This window comes from Pygoscelis adeliae, unplaced genomic scaffold, assembly GCF_000699105.1.
Source record: "Pygoscelis adeliae isolate BGI_AS28 unplaced genomic scaffold, ASM69910v1 Scaffold4, whole genome shotgun sequence".
Lineage (NCBI taxonomy): Eukaryota > Metazoa > Chordata > Aves > Sphenisciformes > Spheniscidae > Pygoscelis > Pygoscelis adeliae.
Window position 1 is genome coordinate 14,283,276 of NW_008824986.1, and position 23,812 is coordinate 14,307,087.

General features: G+C 40.3%; 1 protein-coding gene across 1 annotated transcript in view; it reads left to right on the forward strand.

Annotated features, from left to right (window-relative positions):
• The window catches only part of KIAA1598 (KIAA1598 ortholog), a 49,163-nt gene that overhangs the window by 20,737 nt on the left and 4,614 nt on the right, over positions 1–23,812 (forward strand). The window contains exons 7-14 of the mRNA XM_009325914.1: positions 5,661–5,807; positions 7,095–7,248; positions 9,483–9,588; positions 11,321–11,403; positions 14,777–14,886; positions 15,548–15,601; positions 18,487–18,607; positions 19,537–19,720. Of these exons, the coding sequence (XP_009324189.1) occupies positions 5,661–5,807; positions 7,095–7,248; positions 9,483–9,588; positions 11,321–11,403; positions 14,777–14,886; positions 15,548–15,601; positions 18,487–18,607; positions 19,537–19,720 (959 nt within the window). The remainder of the gene's footprint in view (positions 1–5,660; positions 5,808–7,094; positions 7,249–9,482; positions 9,589–11,320; positions 11,404–14,776; positions 14,887–15,547; positions 15,602–18,486; positions 18,608–19,536; positions 19,721–23,812) is intronic.

Sequence of the window (23,812 nt, forward strand, 5' to 3'; positions counted from 1 at the left end):
AACATATGTATGCTCTAGGAAACTATCTCTTTGGTCTCTTTCTGTCCCTGTACCCCCTTCTCTTTTTTGTTCAAGCAATTAATCTATTGATGAAAAAAAAGTGAAGAGGTTTCCTCCTTTTTCATGTGGTATATGATCTATTTCTGAATACATTAGATGGTGTCTAAATGCTGCAAGACTTAAGTGTTACAGAATGTATGAGTATATGCCATACTTCTACCATGGCAAAAAGAAAACCGTTAACTGCAGGAAATGAAGAAATAAGTAACAATAGAGATTATTTTTTTTCCCTTTAGTTTGGGCCTTGGGCAGTTATGCCTCATAAGTGAAGAATGAATGCTGTAGTTTGACAAACCCTTTTGTACAGAACAGGCTGGTAAAATAAATAATACTGTGTTTTTAAAGAAGTCACAATGCTGATGGGGATTCAGTTTTCTCACACTCAAAATACATGCTCCGAGCACCTCTGTGGTGAGAAGCAAATGATGGACGAGAAATAGGGTTAACTCATCTACTCCAGTTCCCCCATTCTGAGTAAATTAGACCTCTTCTTTTGAGCCACAAAACTTACTAATGCTACATCTTGTAGCTCTGTAGAAATAGTCCCTTCAGAAGTTGTCTGGCAGTTAGCCAAATAACTAAAGCACCTGTATTGTATCTTCATTAGTCTAAAATTGATGCAGGTCTTAACAAAACTATTAACCATAAAATATTATGAATCATCGAGAGAGAGAGAGGAGTGACTGTTGGCTACCCATTAACTATGCATATGTCCTTTTTCATGATCATGTTGCTCAGTTTTCTGTGGCAGTTTGAAAATCCAACTAGGTTAGTCTTTGGCTCCTCGGAAGGAGGAAGTCTGTGAAGGTCACAGCATATTGCCAGAAATGCATTGCTCTGGTTTTCCATACTTCATGTTGCGGTTTTGGGTTTTTTTGTTAAAGAGAGTCTTGTCCCATGCCCTCCATGCCCTTGATATTAGCCATTTGGGTAATCTCTCTCTGTCTGACATCACGTGACGGTTACTTTCCATAGAAGCAGTTCCCAGGCGGGGAAGAATATAAGTACCGGATACAAAATTTTCAGATCAGAGTAATGCCACGTGCACTTAAAATTAAGCGTGTGTTGAAGTAAGTTTTCTGGATTGTGCCCTAACTGCAGAACCCATTTATTTGCTGTAGCTTTTTTCCTGAGTAGCACTTCAGACACCTATGAACCCACTAAACCACAAGGGATCTGTAACTCATATGAGGCTCATATCATTGCTTGATGCGCAGCATCGAGCCTGCGTGTTGAGAGAGCATTTCTAGGCCGATGTCCAAACTATGGGTGTGTTTCTTAATGTGTTTTAATAAGGTACATCTGTTTCTCAACTCTTCTATCAAAAAACCCCACTAGCCATTGTTTCCTGTTGTAATATTTATATGCAGTGAAGCTCACAAGCCCAGGTGTCCTTGCCTGCCCACAGCAGGGGGGTTGGACTAGATGACCTTTAAAGGTCCCTTCCAACCCAAACTATTCTATGATTCTATGATAATACAGTACAGTTAAGCAGTTGCAAAGTTAGGGTGTATATTTTTTTTTCATGATTAGACATTGAACTAAAACCCACACCTGGATTTATATTTTAAACTAAGTACCTCCTGAATTTAGAGCCACTTAGTGCCCTGTCAAGCCATAATCAGACAAGATCACTCCGTCCCCCCATCACATAAAATCTTTCAAACAGCCTGTTGTTTTGGGAAGATAGTACCTTGACCCTACCTCTGTTGGGACTTATTTCAGGTCTGAACACAAGACTAAGGGCTTCAGGGTACACATAATGCAAGACATCAGCTCCTGTAAACTATGACAAATGAAAATGAGCGGGTTACCACTCTGTAAGGACGACTTACTGATTTCTCACTAAGATGTGGAGGGGATGGAGCAGTGCTGCCAAGGATTGAAGTCAGGGCCAACTGCTCAGCTGACTGATCTTCTTCTCTTTTCTGTTTGAGACTTCTGAAGTTTGACTCCGCCTTGCTACGTACCTTTTGTTATTCTATTCGTAGTGGGTAGCATTTGCCACTGATTTTTATTTTACTTTATGCAACCATTGATTACCTTATTATAACAGTGCTGCTGTATTAGAACGTTCTTCTCCCTTCAAACTGTAGCTAAGACAAAAAAGTTAATCCACATAGTGAGTACCCAAATGATGTATAGATGGAAATGTAGCAACGTTATGGACATTAAAGCATTTCCTTTGGCCTCATTTTGCTCCTGGGAGAGGAGTTAGTTCGAAAGCATCCAGTTATACCCTGAACACTACTTGAACAAGGATCGAAGTTCCCAGGGACTTGACGCTAACAGAGTTGCTTTCTAACTTTCTTAATGAGGAGGAATTCCTTTTGCAGCTCTGGTGTAAACAAAAAACAGCTGCAGCAAATGCTCTGTGGAGTAATGGTTAGAGCAGGGGTCTGAGAATGAGGTGTGGCCCCATTAAGGTCAAGGGAAAAAATTCTGTTATTTTCAGGATTTGACCCCCTTCTCTTTCCCCCTCCCCAGTTCTTGGCCACTTTCCATCAGCAGAATTTGCACAAGTCCCAGATTTCCTGCACTTTGGAGCTTCTGTTTGTAAATTCATGAGGGAGATATGGGTAGCTGGTTTGTACAGCACTTGGAGATTTTGTAAATTAAAATGATAGATGTAAGCAAACTATTGTTCTTTGTAATCTGCCTTTAGTTGCAGTCGTGATTTCAGTAGATTCCTCCAGCATCGACTTACATTTCTAGTATTGATTGGGATACTCTGCAGATAATTGTCTAGCAGGTGGCAAAGTTGGAATTAGTACATCAATTGGTTAAATTCCACCTAGTCCAAATAATCCTGTTAGTAGCTGTTTTGCCCTTTCAGCAGTCACTTTAATTAATATTCAGGGTTGTGCAGGCAGTCAGGTTTCTGCCCTGCCGATGCAGTGAGTGATTGTTTCAATTTTAAATTAGAATTATTTTCTAAGGGTCTTTTTTTGTCCCATGTCAAACACACAGAACAACCTCTCAAAAACTTGCAATCAGTTCATCACCAGCCCTCTTTCTGCTTTATCTGCCACAACCATCATTGTCTAGTTTGTCTCTTCCATTTGAAATATGCTGGTACTTCAAGGACGTGTGTAAGTAACTTCTGAAATGCATGGGACTACCCGTGAGAAATTGATTCCCATGTATCTGATTGCAGCATTAAGTATGAGCAACAAAGTTTTTTGTGGTGGAGAAGACACTTTGACATATATTGTAAGCAGGAACGTATTTGCAGTGTTGTGAAAGCAATTTATAAAGCTAATTGAAAATGCAGGACTTCATGTGAAAACTTCTGAATGAAAAGGTTTTCACCCAGTTCTTCAAGGGGATTTTTTTCATTTTGTTGCAGAGGAGCATGAAACAAAGTTAATATGAATTTTCTGCATTTGGTGAAGTATCTGCTCAAGTTGAAGAAGTCAAGTTCCTCTACTTGATTTCTTCTTGTTTTGGCAGCTTTCTGCTCCCTCAGGCTGGCACAACTCTGTTCTGTTGGTTTTAGTGGCAGAAACTCGGGGAACAAAAATCTGGAATGATGACCTCAAACTATTTTTCAGATTCCAAAAAAAATTTTGAAAGTTTTCACTTTGCTTTGAAAGTTCACAGTAGGTAAACTACGAAGTTTGCTAAAGGTGGCTTCTAGAGAGATGTTTTTTCTGTCAGGGTTAAATAACTTTTGACTGACTTAACAGGGAAGGAGGAGGCTTTGAGACAGTATTGAATTCTTTAGCAGTGATTTAGAGGACTTTCTACAGTATGACGTTTCAAAGATGCTGTTTCTTTTAGGAAGATAAAATGTTAATCAAATAGATGAGTTGTGATACAAAGGCAAATCTTCACAGGTTGGGGTGGGTAGCTTTGATTCTGGACTTCTCTTGCCTTTGAATTGTTTTTGCCACAGCCCTACTAGGGTAAGATAATGCAAGCATAATTGGTTTGACTGGCAGAATTTTGGGACAGGGAGCTGATGTCCGGTGCACGTTTGCACCATGCCACAGCGGCCTGTGTATTGTCGTAAATTTGTTTTTGTTTGTTTTATAACAAAGTATAGTACTAGAGCCTGTATTCATCGTTTCCTCTTCATCAAATACTTCCAGTCCTTTATTATCTAGCCCCATGGCACAGCTTTGCCCAATGAAGTGTTCATTGTAGGTTTTATTAGTATTAAGGCCACATCAATTGACTCTTCTTGGCGTGCAGGGTCAAGCAGGCTGCATTGTGAGTTAAAAGTTCAGCACGGTCAGCAGGCTTCTCGGTCTGTATGTACAGCTGGAGAGAGAGTTGCTTGCTAAGAAGCCTCAGTTGAAGTGTCCATGCAAAGCATTGGGTGGAATGCTTGCCACGAATCTGCATCAGCTGATATTTCTTCAAAATCCAATTGTATTAAAAAAAAAAAAAAAAAAAATCACATAGCATTGCAGTAGCACCGGACGGGAAGAAACCATATGTAATTTTAGTTTGTGAATGAATAGTATGGGAACCTGAAAAGATCTCATGGAACTTTGGTATTTCTAATACTTTATTCTTAAAATATCTTATTGCTTTTGCTGTGCTGTGCAACAGTTTTATTACAGTCTGAGGGAGTGTCTGCATTCTCAGGTTGTTCTCTGTTCTCCTGCCAGAAGTGGCATGCTTTGCTGACCTGTGCACACTCATCTGAAACCTCAGCATGACCCAAACCCTATTTCTGCTGTAAGAATAGGCACAGCTGAGTTTGTCAAGAGTGGAAGCCCCTGTTGCCTGGGGGGGCAATCCTCTACCTGAAAGAGGTGTCAAGAAGCAGAATAAATTCACTAGGAATTTTTTTTGGCAGGAAGCAATCTTTTTTTTATGAGTTCTAAACAGTCTGGAAGGAGCAGATCTCTTACGGAAACTGCATGTGCTGACAGCCTCCGCACCTCTTAGGTGAAGCCTAGAGAAATGTGTGATATTTTTATCAGTGTCAAGTCTCTAGACTATTTGATTATTTTTTTCCCCTAAAGTATCCATTCCCCACATCAAAAATATAACTGGGGAAGAGGAAAGAACACAAGGATCAGAACTAAAAGGCTGAAATTGCCCTGAAATGCCTTTTCCCAGGGCACGTGCATACACTGATTACACAAACATGGAATGAAGTTCATTTCCTGAAGGCTCTCCATCATTCACATGTCCAGCTAACCTTCAAATAAGTGGGCTTTATGCCAAGGCTTGCAGATGTGTTTGAGGAGGTAGCCTGTGAATTCATAGACATTTTTTCCTTCACCTAGAGTTCTTTTAATCTCTCCAGAGCTCCCAGAATAGGGATCAGATTGTTCCCGTTTCCAGGAAACAAAATTCAGAGATGCGTTTAAAATCTGAATGCTGCCAACATGTGTGTAATTCAGGTGTAGCAGTGGTGGTTCTCTTGGCAAACACCTGGTTCCTTTCAGTGTGAGCTTAGCTCTTGTAAATTTTACTCTCAAACTTCCTTTCCCTTTCCTTCTCACCTTCTTCCTCACTATCCCTACCATAGTAACATGATGTTAATTTCTTTGTTTTCTTTCCAATTGCCATTTTTCCCAGGATAGCATTAGGCTGTGCTTAACTATTGTTTTTGTTGAGGTTGGATTTTGTTTTCACAGATGTTTATTGAACAAAACAAGATGAAAAGGCAAAGTCAGTTGCTTCTGCAAAATTCTGCTCCCGATCAACAGCTTTTGAAGGCTTTGGATGACAATGCTAAGCTAACCCACACATTAGAAGAAGAGAGGCTTCAACACCAACAAAAGGTAAAGCAGGATTACTTTTCATCTCATGCCGAAGTCTTTGAAAGCCTCCTGAATTTAAGGAGTGTCATGTATTTGTTATGTTCAGAATTATTTGAGATCTTGTCCCCCATAAGTTCACAGTCTAAAAACTAAACTTCAGAGGAGATTGTGATTCCCTTCTTCTGGGTCACTGGTAAGACATGAGTACAAAACCTGAAGGTTTTTCAGCCTGAAGGCTCTGATTCAGGTAAGTATTTTATTCTGGATGCCAGTAAAGTGCAATTACAAGCATTAAGTCAAGTTCCATTAAGTGAAGAAGAGATGACAGGAGAATATTTTAGATGCTGAGTAATATAAAGGGTATTTTGGGGGGGATAAGTTAAGATGACCGGGAGGTGAGAGGTAGGCAGTTCACATTAGTAGTCTGGTCACTTGCTAAAGAAATGCATGGGGAAGAGCCAGACATACTGGAGCAGGGAAATGTTAGGTGAACGCTGCAAAGTGGTGTGATAGAATCTAAACAAATACATTCTTTTAAACTGGGCTAGATCAATCTCTAACTGGGAGAAATCACCATTGTTTCACTTGAAAGCCTGAAAATGAGTTTTCCGTTAGCTGTGAGGCCAGTTCTTAAAACTCTGGTAATAGAGTAATGCTAGGAATAGGTAGAGAGTTCCTGTGCTTTCATCAATGCAGCAGTATGAAGACTATATGTAATCTCATATGCTTCTGAAAGAGTACTTTGGAAGAATAATTGCCAGTTCACAGAAAACCTCTGCATCTTTGGCTCCTTGAAGTCTAGAGCAAAATCTATATATTTAGGGGGTTGGGAAGTGATTGCTACTCTGCACCTGAGTGCTGCCTCTAAACCTGATGCTCCATAATTCACCCACTGGTATCTGCATGAGTTGAGACAATGGAGTTTAAATAATCAACCTGTCAGTAAGAGAACAAAAATGTCAATGTTCTCGTGCTTCAAATGAAGAAATGTTCTGAAATTAAATTCTAATTATGTGATAAAAACTCTATAAAAAGAAAAAGGGAACATCTTATAGCTTAAGTACTTTGGAGCTAAAGACATATTCTAAAGAAGAGATAAAACGTTAGGATCATAATAGAAAATTCTGACATCTCAGAAAAATCTGTCCAGCTCTCATTCAAAAATTGTCCTCTTTCTGGGACTTGTAGTTCATTCCTATACTATAACATCACGTTTTCAGGAATAACTGTGCCTAATGGGTTATTTATCAAAAGGAAGGGCAGAAAATACCTATTATTGTAATGAATGCTATTGTTTGCCAACTGCAGATCAAAGAATTGGAAGAGCAGCTAGAGAATCAAGCACTGCATAAGGAGATTAGTCGTCTTAAACAGCAACTAGAACTTTTGGAAGAAGATAAAAAGGAACTAGAGCTTAAGTGTCAGAACTCAGAAGAAAAAGCTAGAGACCTAAAGCATTCAGGTAATAGCTCTCATTTTAGAGGTACAGTTGGGTGGCTGGGAGTGGTGCATGTCTAATAGAATTATACATGTTACGTTTGAGACCCCAGAAGCAACAGCTTTTGTGTAGCTGAGATCCAGACCTGTGCTTCACAAGACAAAGTACAGCAACTCCCTTCAACCACAGAACAGTCATGTCCAGAATGTGTGTGAAAGAATAACCTTGTAAAATTTCTGTAAGGTGTAAAAATACTGTTGTTAGATTGCCCTGAGTCTTACAGGTGGATATATACATGTGAATGGGTTTCTGTGTGAAAGACACAATCCTTTGTATTCAGTCAAAATGTATCCTCTTACCTAGTTTTAAAAATAAATAAAATGGGATAACTCTGCGCTTTCTTTTTTTTGCAAAGATGCACAGTGATTTATCAGACTGTGGAGTCTACATTGTATGAATTGTACAAAAACGTCCCATAATTATCAAGCTACCCAACCATTTAATAGTCTTGCAATAGAAGACACTAGTGAAAATAAAGACATAATTTAGCCCTTCATATTGACATGTGAGAAAACAATTTCTGCTGATGTGAGAGGGTCTGCGGTGGGGGGGGTGTTTCGGGTTTTTTGTTTTTTTTTTTCTCTAAAAAACCCACATATTTAACAGGTAAGTACTGCCTTCAGAGACCTACAAAGGGAATTAGCCAAACAAATTCAGTGGGCTTTTATGGCTCATATCCATGAGAATTATACATCTAAATCTCTTACTTGTAGTCAAATATTTTGTTCCATGTCAAGTGACTGAAAGGAAAGAAACAGTCTTGCTAGCTACTGTGTGTGTCTGTGTCTAAGATTTAAACTAACACCCAAAGAATACTGGCAGAAAAGATTCACAGAGTATTTAGGAGGGAGCAACTGTTGCAGTGCAGATGTTAATACAGTTATTGCTATCAGGATGGTGCCTGGCTTGTCTGCAGCATCCTGTCTATTGAATGAAGAAACTTCTGACCTAATGCTCTTTATTTAAAATTGCTTTTAAAAAGGGCCACTGATGTGTGTGGCCTCGCTATAGGGAATGTGGGACTATGGCTGGTTAAGTATTTGCACGTGCCTTTGCTTTCAGTCCGTGTTCAGCTCAAGGCCTAAGCAGGTGCTAGTTTTAAGTATCGTACCTCATCAGAAAAGCATTTGAGCCCCCATCAGAGGAGGCCAAAGTCCCTATCCTTAGTTAAGACTCCACGTATAGCCATGCTTTTCTGAAACATACCCTCAAGAGCAGGATTATCTTTAAGCTTGTTAGCAGTCTTGCTTGGAAGAACTGCTTTGTGTTAGAGTCTTACGTTACCCAGCCTTAAAAATATGCCTACGCAGCTTATGAGTTCTTCTCAGCTGCCTTGGAAAAGATCTAACCTTCACACAGATTCTTTCCTTCCAGGCTTGTTTGTCTTTCAGAAGGAATTTATTAGCATAAAGAGTGTACCTGCAATATAAAGTCACTCAGTTGATTATTATTTTTTTTCCTTTCTAAATTTAAAAATAAATGTTCAAGATTGTATTTTTAATTTGAATCCATCATTACGAGAACAAAGAACCATATCCACTTTGGAAATCACATTCTGCACTTCTGCCGTAATTCCTACTGTATTCAGAACATTTGCTAAGAATTTTTGTAACTAAAAGAAATTTAAGACTTTTTTTTTTCTCTGTTTCTGCCCTTCCCTGGTTAATTGTATTTGACAACATTTCAAGTGCAGAAAAGTAATTTCCACGTTTTAGATCTGACACAGAAACAGGAGAGAAAGAATCCATTCTGCCTACCACTCAGTTTTGACCATTTTTATGGGGAAAACCCACACCATCAGCAAGACAGAGAGAAGTCTGGAAGCTGAAGTTGTTAATTTCTTTCATCTCTTGTTAGTTCATTCTCAAATGCAACTTCAAGTAGACCGTCACAGGAATGTGATAAACTTTTCCTTGCTCTATAATTTTATATGAAGTATGAGGGAGAATGTCATTTTAGTTTCAAAAGTAACTCAGGTTGGAGGTAACTGGTTTAATGACAATCCTGTGCATCTAGGACATTGTTCTTGGTAGAAAATGTTGCCAAAAATAGGACTTCCTAGCAGTTGTGTGGTTTAGTCTTGTTGTTTGTTTTTTAGTTAATTAGTAACTTTTTTGCTTAGACCATCAAAGTTGGTTTTTAGAGCAGATGTGAGAAGCCAAGAACTCACTCTAGTTTGTTTTATTGTCCTTGCGCAGTTGATGAACTTCAAAAACGAATACAACAGTCTGAAAATCCTGTGCCACCGCCTCCACCGCCGCCCCCTCCTCCTCTTCCTCCTCCCCCTCCTCCTAACCCTATACGGTAAGTGCTTAAATCAAGGGTCACAGCACTAGTGCTTTGCTGAAGCAGAGTACATTACATGAGCTTGCATCCAAGCAGGAAGAGTGTCTTTAAAGGAAAAAAGGCTTTCTGCACTTGTCTTGGTCTCTTTACCAGTAGGACACGCTCTGTGCCCCACCTGCCAACAGACTAACACCCTGACCGGTTTTGAACAGTGTCTGCCTTGCCAAGCCTAACGAATTGTCTAGACTGTGACTCTGGAGGAGGAGGGATACCTGTCTCCTCTAAATTTAGGAGATTATTTTTTTCTATTCACCTGATAGCTGTAATTACAGACTTGTGAAATGCTTGTCTGAATCAACTGCTAAGAAAACCCCTTTGAACCAAGGGATACGTTGGATTACTGTGTGTCCCTTCCTGTCGGATACTGGTGATGAAAATGCAGACTCCATTGCGTTCCCACAATTGCTTTTGTAAGTTAAAAAAAAAAAAAAAACCAAAACAGAAAATTACCACCCCATCATCAAGCAGGTTTGGGAGAAATTATCAACATTAAGCCTGATTTTTGCAAAGGACTGTAAAAGAGGCTGACCAATATATGATGTATCAGGCATTAGACCCAAATTAATTAACTAAGTCCTGAAGTGTGCTTAGTTAATTTTAGGAACTCAGCTAATCTTCATGTTGTCTGCTTGGTTTTAAAAATAAGTGGACTTCGATGACACTTTCTTACCCTCTGTAATAGAAATTACATACAGGAGTCGTCTTAACTACTGTGTTAAATATATGAATAGAGATGATTAGTAGGGCGAATTCATCCCTTTGTGCATCTTGCTGTGTTTTTAGAAATCTAAACTAAGCATGTTCTGAACAATTGTGTTTGGTCTTTTACTCCTTTTACGTCCGGTAATTCATTTGGCTTGCTTGCTTCTTCCTCACTGATGTGTAGCATGAATTACCTGTGTGGGAGTGCTGTGGTGGTTTTTTTTGTTTTAAGTTTGTGCCCTTTACTATTTGGAATAGATAACACTATTCATTTTAAGCCCTGTAGTAGCTAAATCAGAATATTTCCTTCATGCACTGTGATGTTTATATGCATAGAGGTTGTTTCAGAGCCTAGGAACTGGATGCTGCTTTTTTTCTGGGACGGAGTTTTGACCCTTTATGTCAGGGAGGTCACTCTGCTCCGTAAGGAGCAATGTTCAGTAGGGAGTGACGCCCCACTGACACATCAGATGTGCATAGGAGCTTATACTTGGGCTTTAAGATGAATCATTTCCTTGCCTGGACTTTCATATTTTGACTGTAGTGAAGGGATAATTATTTGACACTGTGAGAAGATTACAAACTTGGAGTTGGTGAGGAGATGCTGATCACCATATTTAAGTGTCCTCTGGAGAATAATACTTCACTTCAATATCTACAAGCTCTTCCTTCCTTTTATTATGCCAGAGCAGCTTCAATTTCTCCTGTATCACAATGAGACACTGTCTTTTAATATTAAATCTTGGAGTGTTTTGATTTGTGCCTAATGTCTGTTAAAAGAAATAAATTTCTCTGCTGCGTTTTGATGGGAGGCGTTGTGGGGGGTAATTCAGTACATATATCTGCATTCAAGAACTGGTAGATGAGTCTCTTGTAAGTAGCTGTATAATCAGGTATAAGCAAGCTGTTTGTGTGTCATGTTCAAGTTCATTCTAACAGTGTGTAATACAGGACAGAATGACAATCTGCAGTTTCATTTTCCCCAAAGGTCTCTCATGTCAATGATTCGCAAGAGATCTCACTCCAACACAAACGTGAGCAAGAAGGAGAAACCTCCTCAGCAGGAGTCAGGTATGGCTCACCCTTTCTCAAGTCATGCGGATTATTCACTAGGCACCGCAGATAAAGCTATTGAAAATGAACTGTGAGTACAGATAGTGATGCAAATGCTTATAATTATCAACATTAACAACTGCTCTCCATGTCCCAGCATATTCATCTACCTTGCAGTCCAGAAATGTGATTTCAGCCCAGTCATACGTGCTCTGAGATAGGAAGTGGTATCTTTGGCATTGTAGCTTTGGTACTGCAAGCTTCCTTAAGATCCCTAGCAAATTTGCGTAGCCCTCATAGCCGTCTATGCCCCCACAACTGAGCTGGTGATCAGCATCCAATTTATTTTTTCCAAACGGATTTTAGTATGAACAATCTTTGAGGCTGCAGATCAAAAACCTTAAGGGAAGACCTAGCACTTGCTGTAACTGAAAAGAAGTTCTTGTCTTCCTACTTCTGGCTCTTACACTTATCAGATATGTCACTGAGCTGATTTCATTCACTGATGTGGCAGAAAAATTTATCGCCCCCCCCCCTTGGGGAGAGGGTGGTCATGTTTATTATTGGCTCACAGAAGGACCTGACAAGATAAGCTCTTAGCTGGGTATGGTGATGTGCTGGGTAAGATGGATGGGGAGAACAGGATGGTTTAACTTAGGCCCCATGCTGTTACACTGACTCCGTGCAGCTTGCCGAGCTGCACTGGGCACTTTGGAACTGCCTGTAGTAGTTGCACTATAGCAGTGTTGAGAGGCTCAACCTATGCTTCTACACTGGAGACACTACAGCATGTAGCTGCAGCTGCAGTATGTCCAGGGCTTTGCACTTCACAGGTTATCTGGAAGAGGCAGAAGAACAAACCCAACAAGCATTAAGCTGAGAACAGGTTATATACAGGATAATACAGGGAAGTTTCCAACTTCCACATGGCTTCTTGTTTGCGATTTCTTCTATCCAGAGCCTCTCTGCAGAGCTAGTTTGTTAAATGCTTCAGTTTTCATCCCTCAATTCATATCTTATGAAATCACCACTCAGAGTTGACTGTTAATGCTAATCCTTTAATGATACTGAAAACCTAAAACAAAACAGAGTCTTGCACTAAGGTGGCTCTGCGTGCAAAGTAACAGCTGAAATTGCCTTTTATTGTTGCTAATGGAAGCTGGAAACTTAGTAGGTTGAGAACAGGAGTTAAGTACAGATTTACAAATGATCATGAGTGCCTGAAGAGTCAGAGCTAGTTAGGCAAGTGTTGCCAGTTAAATAACCAAGGTTTTCCTCGCTGTTTCTATCTTCCTTCTGAAACAGCAGGAGTTTGTTTGCAGTGAATTGCTTAACTCGGTTGCTGCCACTTAAACAAAGAAGGGGGCTGCAGAAGGGAACCTGGCTGAAATTATAGGTATAGGGTATAACTGTTAAAGAAAAAATTGCTGTTAGCAGACTGTAATGGTACGTAAGCATGGCTGGATTGTTGAATGGGACCAACAGGCAGGAAGTGGGGGAAAGGAAGTATTACCCCTCCCGTTTTTCAGGTGAGGAACTGAGGAATGGGGTGGCTTGGGCAGGTCCCTGGGGGAATCTTTGGGAACTGGTTACCAGTCTGAGAAATAAGGTTGTTGGTCTGGGTAAAATAATTAGAGAAGTGACCTTGTACCGAGATCTCCGATGAAGAGTCAATCTTATATTTCAGTAAAAGTTCAATTATGTTGCCTTCATTTATCAAGTTTCCTTACCTTGAAGCGTCCTAGATGTTTTGATTACACCTTTTTGTTGAGACTGTTACAAAAAGTGATTGCAGGAAATACTATGAAATTCTCTGTAAGTTCTCTACACCCCATTCTTTCATTATTTATTAGCAAACTTTAACGGTTCTGACCTTTCTTCAATCACATATAAACTGCTTCTTCTCTTAATAGTTGAGCTGTTCTTAAAAGAAGGGGGAAAGTTCTGTCTTGATCTAGTAGTTATATCCAACTTGAAGCTTGTTTTGACCCTTGTTAAGAACTTAGAATGAGTGGTTTCTATCCCATACCACCAATTAAGCTTTTATATTTGAAACAGCCTGTTTGTGAAATTAAAGCCTGACATTAAATCGGCTTACAATACAGAAACTGCATTTCTATGAATCATCAATAGTACCCTGACAAGTGAGAGAGCGAAAGTCTATTTAAAATTCCTGTTATATAAGGTACAACACTGCAGCTTTGAATAGCGTCAACCATATTTCTCCATGTATCTGCTTTAAGTAGTCTTTTTTTTTCCCTTTTTGGTATGGCACGTTAAGTGTCTTTTGTTACATTATCCAGAACACTGATAAGTTAACAGGTATTGTTTAGGTTCATCACACAGCTTCCCGTTTCATCTGAATATTTTGCAGTCCTGATACTGAATCTCTTGAAAATCAGCAGGTTCCTTTCATGGTATTTAAGTTTTGCCCTTTAACTTGGTACAGTGTTCTTTAATGGTGTGTTTTTAGTTCGGTCTGAGATGTCGGTGTATCATTCCAGCAAGGTTCTTAAACCCGTGAGAAATACGAGACACATTTGGTAGTCCTGTAATGGGCTGCATATAGGCCTCGCTACGGGCCATTATCAACTTGTCCTGTGTCAGCGAAGCTGTGGAAGTTTCTGCTGAGCCACAATGAAGAGATACAGTGGAAGTGGGGCCGTGTTCTTCAGTCCTTGGTGCTTCAGCCTGTAGCACTGAGCTTCTGCAATTCCCAAACAGGAGCTTTGCATTTTTCAGGATCTGTGCCCTGCTTCTGTCCAAACTTCTGCAGGCACTGCGGTTTGGCGTCTGCGAAGCCCACGGCTGGATCTTCAGTGTGTGTAGATTGGCATTTTATCCTTGAAGAGCTTGTGACAGTTTAGCTGATAGCAAAGATTGCTAATAGTGCTGAATCCAGAAACTAGAATCCCTGATAACTAGAGATGAGGTTGCTGGTTTCTGCTACTATGTAGAAAGAGGGAACACCTTTTAGATGTACGTAGTGTAAGGTAACGTGCCTCTTTGTGATGGGGAAAATTAAGAGTAAGATAGTGGTTCTGTAAGAAAGAACAGCCTGTGAACAGGCCACTTACGAGAAGAAAAATAAGCCTATATGTTTATGCTTATCATTTACATTTTTAATAAAACTGAGAAAAAGCATGGGTTTGGATAGTACATGAGCAATACGCATCACACATACAGGCAGGAAGAACTACTGCAGGGACTATAACTAAGTACATCGTATATGCAAATGCCATTTCATCGTTAAAACTAATTTATGGTTATGGTAACTGGCTATGTATCGCAAGCAAGCTGTTTAGGAGGCTGTTTAAAATGTTTTTCTCTTTGGACTATTTCTCTGTAGTTCATATCTGGAATGTGATATGCTCTTTGTTTTTTGGAACAGGTGAAGAAGTTACAGATCTGAAGAGACAAGCTGTTGAAGAAATGATGGACAGAATTAAAAAGGGAGTTCATCTGAGACCAGTCAACCAGTCAAGCAGACCTAAAACAAAGGTTTGGAATAAATAGCAGAGCAATAATATTAGCTAAGTACAGTAATTTACACTGAAAATAAATCAGGCTTTCTGTAAGACATTCAAAAGAATACATTTGCCTCACCTCATTTGCTTTGCTTGATTTTTGAACAAAATGAATTAGAGCAGCATATATCTGAAGAACAGAAAAAGAAGTTGAAGCCTACAGTAAGTAAATAGAAGCCCAGTTTCTTTGACACAGAAAGGAACTGAAAGCAAGCATCTTGTAAATAAACAGCTACTGAGAAACTAAAAGCACAGAGGGAGTAAGTGAATTGGGTAAAGGGGGTGATCAAGAAGTAGACTGTATTTAGCAGTATTTCTTCCTTTTATGCAACACTTAGCACTAATACACGATTGTGGCTACTATAAAATATTGCTTACCGTCTTCATAAAAGTGTAATCTTTCTTTATGTATAGGCTGTGATTCACTGGGTTATGAGCTAAGACTCTTCCCTTCACCTATATAAGAAAATAGATTGTATGTTAGCCATGTGCCCATGAGAGGAGAGAGCAGAGGAACGTAATACAACTGCATGCCTGTGCAGTACACCCTTGTGCGACATCTGTCTTCAAGTACAAAGTCTGTCATGGGCCATTTCACGTGTTTTTTAACATGTATGTGTTGTGTTTGTTTACAGCCAGAAACACCAAAGCCCTCTGAAAGTGCAATGAAAGAATTAAAAGGGATTCTGGTAAGAAAACTTGTAGTTTATATTTCAGTTTTTTCTTCTCATTGAGCTGACAGGGCCTTCTGTGGAAAACAGCCGAATATTTGAAAGTTCTGCATCAGTGTTTTGGTTTGAAGCTGCAGAGCAGTTTTGGAGTGAATCCACTTTTTGACTTTGCTCCGACTGAAAGATTGGTTTTGGTCTTGCTAACAGAATTCATTTTGGTGAAACCTAGCCTGTTAACTCTGCTTTGGATTTGTATGTTTCTGCCACTAGAGGGGATGTTATGGTCTGTACCTGCCATAGATCCTTTGGAAACTTCCAAGTACTCACAGTGGGGATGCTTAGGGAGGGAGAGGCAGCTGGATAAATCTAGCCCAAAGTAAAGCCCCTGAACTGCACATACAGTAGATGTAGGGTTCTCATCAACTGCTCTGAACTCCTGCTCTCTCCTGAGGCATCAAATTTCTTGTTAGCGTAGACATAGCCTAAATAGAGCAAGAGGTCTCTAGTCTGTCTACATTTATATGTAGAAAAATTGATTCTGAATAGCTGTCCACGTACCCACTTATCACTAAATAAAAACATTAGGCTCGTGTTTGGTCCTGCTCAGAGCAATGTGCTATTTGCTGCTGGTCTGTCCTTTACTCGTATGTTGCGTCGCTTATTTAACTGGTTGTTTCTTTCTCACAACTGCTAAAATTGTATCGAGCAGTCAGAAGGAGCTTTAGTTCTTGCTCCCTGACTTCTGTGACCCTGAAGCTTTTAAAGTTGAAGTGCAACTTTGGCACATCAGGTAAAATTTTGCCTTTGTAAGGTGAAAAACAGTGAAATTCTGCCCATATTGAAGCAAAATGCTTCACATCCACTCCACAGAAGGTAGGGCTAATCATTCTAATCATCCATGATAGCACCTGAACAGCCCTTACAAAAATAGCTTCAGTATTGTGTTGGGTGAGGCAAGACAGTACAGCAAAGAGTGTAGCCGCAGCCTGTGCTGTGATTTAAAATCCCGAGTGTGGCACCAATGACGTGTTAAACTTACTGTTCACCAGTCACATGAAAGCAGGGGAAGAAGGGAAGAAGTGATCTAAAGAGGCCCCAGACCTTAATGCCGAGCTCTAATTAGAGGGACACGTAATTAAATGTGGAGGTAAATAGAAAAGGAATAAAATGCAACACAGAGATTATGTTTTAAATGGAACTCCGTAAGTATATGAATAGTTTGGTATGGTGTGCTGTTTGGACCAGTGTGGGTTGGACTCAACGATCCTGCCGAAGGTCCTTTCGTTTTCTAATAGCTGTTTTCTTTCTCTGACACTGTATCACTGACATCAGGGGAGACTTGATTACATACTTCAGAGGGAGCAGAAGCAAACCTACAGTTGCTGTACTTCTGTATCTAGCTTGTTGCTTTTGAGCCCTCAGGATATTTGCAGTATAGACAAGCTATATAAAATCCAATTCCAGTCTATTCTTGAGACCAATCATTATGCACAGTTAGACAACAAACATGGGGGTGGGATGTGATGGAGTAAACATTTGTTGTTACGATGCTAATTATGCATTTCATGTAGATCTCCATATAATTGTTACAAACAAAACACATTTATGTTCTGTAAATTGCAGAGTTTGAGTGACTCCATTGCACAAGTTGCTTTCGTACGTGTACGTTTGTACAGATCTGGAGCATACTGCTCATTATTAAATGTACCTGCTCGGTTAAATTTCAAACAGTTGCCAAAGAAAATACTTTAACTTTTGGGCGGGCCGAAGAATTAGTAGCTGAAAGTAGTACAGCTTTTGGAACTTGCGATGCCATTTCTTTTTGTCATTTGCTATTTCTGCTCAGAAGTTACATGCTTGTCGACAAAAGATGTTAAGAATATGTTATTTATGCTCTGGATAAATATACGACACGTTTTGGAAGGCTGATTAAATGGGATTCCTGGGGATTCCTAAAGATGGCAAGACTCAGGGGGAGAATGAAACAGTACACGGGTCCCAAATTTTCAGTTGCATTATAAATGTTTTGGGGAAGTTTTACAGTCAAGTGGGTGCCTGATCTAGTAACTGACTCTTGTCAGTTGGGAAATGCATGTAGTATGCACTATGTGCATGTTAAAATGTGGGCAATTTTGGGAGGTTTCAGGCTTTGATCAAAGCCTTTTTTTTTTTTTTTTTAATTTCCTTAAGAAAAGTGCTGCTGGATTTGCAGCTTAGCTGATACAAAATACTAACTTTGGCATAAGGCAGTAATAGCATGGATTTCTATTTTGTATGTATAAAAAAACATTTCAACTCGAGGTCTAATCCTGTGTGTAAGAGAAACCATGAAGTATGCGGACGTAGGCTCAGGTTTATGCCAGATCAGCTAGATTATAGGATATAACAACATGCTGCAGTTGCAGCTAGTGCATACTGACTTCTGCAGATATGTGTACACACCAGGATGCAGCAACACAGGACCATGCTAAAATATAAAATACGCTGGAGCAGTAAAATATGGATCTCTGGCTTTTTGCTAATAGAGGTTAATTATGGGCATGATAATGCTCTAGCGGTTTTTCGAGATCCTTTAAATATTAAGATGGAGGAAGTTGGCAGTTCCCTGCAAACATCAGAGTTTGTTCATTAGTGCTCCAGACCATCTTTCTTAAGCCTGATACCAACCCTCTAAGGTGTAGGTAAGTATGGTTAATCCCTACATTGGGAAATCCGAGTAAGGGGAGGAGTGGTGAGCCAAGTCCCAGATGCTCTCTGTTGTACTAAAGAGGGAGCTTCACACACTGGTCTAGAACTGCAGTTGCTTTTCTGCTGTTTAAAAGGTTCTCACACTGTGCATACGGGAGGTTTGGCAAGGCATAATATATCCTCAGAGAGCTTTTCAGGCCTGTTTCTTGCTGTAGGAAACATTGAACAAATCCACTAGTTCCCGAAGCTTGAAGTCCCTTGAAACAGACAGCAGTGAAACAGAGCTGGAACGAGTTCTGCGCCGCCGGAAAGTGACCACTGACCAGGACAGTGGCAGTAAGTGGCTGGACTCCTTTCTAGTCCTCTTCCTCTCCCTGCATTAAGTGACTCTTGAAGCTTTACTTTCTCTTCCAGACCATTGCCATTTCAGCCATTATGGAGAACCCTGCTTACTTCTACAGTGACTCACTTCCCCGTTGCACCTGTCTCTTTTCATCCCCATTTTCTCCAAGAGATGCCTCTGTCAGGATTTTCTGCGCACACAGCTATATATACACAGGTTCCTCGGTCCTGCCTGGAGCTCAGACATTGTTATTGGAGTTAATAGTCTGAGCATACTGTGAAAATACTCTTGAAAGTAATGGTAACCAGAGAAATGAGGGTTTAGGACTAATGTTTTGAATTAACCTCTTCTGCAGAGCAAGGGTCTGCAGTTTTTAAGCTATGCTTTCCTTACAGATGATGATAGTAACTGTTGATGTTCTGCCTGGTTAGAAACACAGTCTGTGCAAGTGTAAGTCCATGCCATAGTCGCTGTGGATGTGGCTGGTTTTAATGTCCCTGTATGGTTTTAGCTTGGACTTTGTAGATAGACAGTTCACTGACTACTCATTAGTACGAGAACAGGCTTTTTTGTCATTGGGCTGGCTCTTGCTCCAGCTGCTCTTCAGGCTGGGAGAGCGCTGGCAAGTTGTGACTCGGTAGTGCTGTGTGGGCAGCAGGACTCGCCATCCCAGAAGGCGAGGGGTTTGAGTGCATGACTCTGTCAATATAGCAAGCCTTGCTTGTGGTACAAGAAAGGGTTAATCTTGGTGGGGAGAGCAGAAGCTGCAAATACGGTATTTGATACTCTCCATGCACTGGACGCTGTTTGTTAAAATTCCATTTTGATTTCTGCAGTTAGCTTGAATTCTGCTGTGCTTATGTGTTGTTTCTAGACCAGTCAATCTGGATAACAGAAGCATTAAACTTTCTTTGGGTTTTAGGTCCCACTGGAATCTTGGCCACATCAGAATCAAAATCTCTGCCTGTGCTAGGTTCGGGAGCCAGTGCTGCACAAACAGCGTTGAACAAGAAAGACCTGGAGATAGAATTCAGTTCCAAAGTACCCGATTCAGGTCCTGTCTCTAACCAGCTTAAGGGTGTCACGGGCTCCAAGCCTACATTACAGTAAGTAGAATATGGATTTCTAGATATATTTTAGTACAGATCTGTTTAGCTGGTCCATTTTGAAAGTGATTTAATATCAGTTTTGGTTAACAGGACAAATACACTGTCTGCAGCTGTTTACCACTGACTCCTCAAATATTTGCAGTCTCACGTGGAAGTAGAAACTGAATTCTCTGTAATAAAGTTCTTTTCCTGCAAAATCTGTGAACATTCTTCAAAAAAAAGTTCATCTTCTCTGACAAAAAAAAAACCTCAAGAGTTTTTGAGGAATAGCAAGGTTGAGGTTTTTTTCCATATCCTGAAGAGAAGAGGGATGATAGTTATATAGTTACCTCTTGATTTTAAAAAAAGGTAGTTCTAGCACAATATTTTAAAAAATAGAATCATGTAAGTCATATTGGTCTGTATGCAGGTGTGCAGGGCAGTTTCTGTTGGACCCAAAAAAGTCCTGACTATTACTCTTAAACGTTTGTTGGTAAAAATTCTGAATTACCCGGAAATCTCAAGATTAAGATTCTTTAAAAAAAAAAAAAAAATACAGTTAGTGCTGCATTTGCACAGATGGGCAGAAGAACCTTCCGTCACAACAGATTGACGCTTAACTGGCACCTTGGGTCTTCAAAGAGTTAAACCTGCTTCAGAAATATTTATTTCAGACAGATCCCATGCAGGATTGGTTTGGTTTACAACAGTACCAAGCTCCTTTTGAAATTAGGCTGTGCACTTGCTTCAGTTCCCTTGCCAGGTTGTTTGTCAGTTTGTCACTTCAAGAAAAGGAAATAGATGAGACAAATCAGATCGGCAGAATATTGTAATCATGGCTAATTAAGCAGCTTTCCTGCTCTATTAGTTAAAAAATACCACCAGTACCAATTCTAGCAAGTCTCCATTGCTTGGTTCAAAGGAGTAAGCCACAACAAATGAGCTGGAAATTCAGTTTGCATCTATTTTTATGAACTGATATTTACTTCACTGTCCTGCAGGTACTTTTATAATTTGTTTTTGAGTGGATAAAGAGCCCAACTTCCTTTTGTACCCCACAGTTTTATTTAATTCACACTGAGTTTTAAAAGCAGAATGCCTTTTCCAATCATATGTATTTTCCCCTTTTATTTCATTTAAGTGTCTAGATAGAAGATCTAGATAATCTCCATTTTAATTTAATCAGAAAGATGGTGATTTGTTGAACAGTTAATTTGACATGAATAGTGCCATTGCATTTTCTTGAACTGCTACCCTGTCAGAAAGGTGAGGGTGTTCCTGAAAAATACTGTGTTTGTAGTTTGTGGATTTCTACAATTTTCAACAGATAACCTTAATTAGAAAATACAGCAACTCCTACCACCTTTTGTCTACCTTTATTCCACCAAACTAAGTGGAAATTGCATTTACAAGAAAGGAAATGAAATAATTGCAGGCCCCAAGGTCTCTCAGAATGCGTGGTGAATTGACAGTGAAAAGGATCTTGTGTTGACAGTCACAGTTGTTATGTGTTATAAAAGCATATGTGAAGCTCAATTTATTTCTCAGCTTGCCTATTCAGTGACATCCTAAAAGACACATTTCACTCTAATTTATCTGTTTAAAGCATTAAAACAAATGTGGTGGGCCAGACTCCTTAGTGCTGCAGGGCTTCTTTGCACCGAGTCACTGGTGTAAACCTGCTTAATTGGAAAGGCCCATCGTTGAGGATGGTTTTCCAGTGCGAGAGGCGGCGCTGGGGCTCTCATGCTCTTCTGCCGCTGGGCTGGCAGGGAGGAGCAGAAATAACCTAGGTGCTTCGTACCATGTTGAAGTGCAATTACTTTTCTTCTTTCTCCTGGGTACTGTTTGCAGCAAAGGTTGGTAGAAGCAGCCTCCAGACTCCAAGGTGTGTAAGCGCTGTTTTGAAACAGGGCTCATTTGAAGCAGACATCAGAAGGAAGTTCATTCGTCTAACATGTCTGACATCTTGGCTCTGTAATCAGGCAGTTTTCTGGGCTTCCCTGGGTACATCTACACTAGCAGTTCAGTTTGGATCAGCAGAGCACTCCTGAAGCAAATCTCCCTATTGTCGCCATTTGCTATGCTTTGATGTGTATCCTGGAGTGGTCTTAGTGCATAAACTGGATCCCTGGATTCGTTGGATGAGTGAAACTAAACCAGAAGATGTGATCCAGCCTTTAATGGCTGCCCCGGCGGCCACACAAGAGCTAGTTCAGTGAATAACCCCCCTGAAACGTGTGTTACGAGGACATCGGTCTGAAGCACGGGCTGTTTCCCTCTGCATGTCTGCTCCTGTTGCACCACGCTATTTCCTAAAGTAGACCGTGTTAACTAAACAAACAGTACGCTGCTTTGACCAGATACCCTAAATGACAAAGGCATACAAAAGATTTATTGTGGCAGCTCTTCTCCTTATTCATACCTGAGGTAAAAGGATGCGGCTGTCTCATCATTTGCAATTCCTTGAAATCTGACAAAGGTGTGACCTGCTTCAACTGCTTGCAGCAGCCAAGCAAATTTTTTATAGCACAGTAAAGGATTGCATGTCTCATAATTACCAGGTGTCTCTTGCAGTGCAGTATGTATTCTTTTTTCTTCACCTAGATTTTAATGTACAGCTTCCTATAGAAAACCTTAGGAATAGTTGTGCATGAGCTATTTCTCTTTGCTGCACCATCCAATTACTAAGGCTTGTAATCTGAAGGAGGAGGTAATACTTACAGACATTTAAATGCGAACAGCCCTATTCATCATTCTTTATTCACGTTGAGTAACAGTTGAGCACACCTGTTCTCTCGGAGGAAGAAGGTCACGCCTTTGAAAAAGACCCAGTCTTGAAAATGTGTCTGTGAACAATACATAGACAGAAGTCAGCTCATTGAGTAAAATCCTGGATCCTCCCCGCCCCCAAGTCAGTGACAATCTAACCTAAATAGGCACGGGGTAAGGAATTTCAGTCTTTGGTTGAAGCAGGACTCCGCACGTCATACGGTTACTCCTGGGGTTAAGTGTTACCAAAGCACTGGCCCCCAGCTGAATCAGCGGGGCCACTCGTGTGAGTTGCCAAAGGAGGGATCGTGGAAAAGGCCTGTAACATCGACAAATACGGGTTGATTCTGAAATTTCCCCGCAATCAAACTAAGTGATGACAGCTCAGAGAAATTAATTCGGAAGAAAAATTTGGGTTTCGAACCACTAGGTGAGGTGTTATTTCAGTGCAGGAGATTGTTAGAAGAAGGGTCTGAAGCCATTAAGCAGATGATTCGGAATGTGTGAAGTTTTGCTGAGGTGGTGCTGAGGGGGAAGGCATCAATAATGTGTGTCCTGTAGAGAAATGGAGGCCTTACCTCAGTATTCAGGTAACTTCCTCTGCAAATCTCTTCCCAAATGTTTAACCCAGCGTGAACGTAATTCCGTGACAATTGCTTAGAAGAGAATAGGTGACAATTTAGTTCCCTTGGGAGCAAAGAAAGTTCCTGTGACTCCCTGCGGTGTGTAGACACAGAAGGGAAAGGTGTGTCTGGCTCTGCCCCTGGGTTTTGGGGGATTTTTTTTTTTTTCCAGCACTTTGTAAACATTTTGTTTCTGGGCAGCAGAGTTCTCTGCTAACGGAGTGAACCACAGGGAGGGTTAGTCTTAATCTGATGATTTTATACAATTAAAGGATTTGTCCTCCTTCTCCTGGCTGTAATCTTAGTACCCCTGAATCATCTACCAGCTCTGCGGGAAGCAGCTCAGCCTCAGCTAGACAGAACTGCAAAGGCTTTCCAGTGCAGCTTGAAGGTGGGCAATTTAGTTTGAACAACAAATGAAGAAAACAATGAGATGTTCTGGAAGTTTGAGGTCTCCTCAATTTTAACTGTTTTAAAAGCTACTGTCACACGTTTTTCTTAGACTGTACCTTTTGTGCACGCTCTCAGTGCAGGTAGAAGCTCTCTGAGATTCTTCATTTAAATGAATTTGCCAATCTTTTTGAGTATTGTCAAAAAAGCATCTAAAAATGGGAACAATTTCCTATGGCTTGATCCAGCATACTAAAGATTGTCTGCAGTTCCCTTCTGCTTGCTGCTATGTTGACCACCTTTCTACTCAGCTAGATTTAGCAGG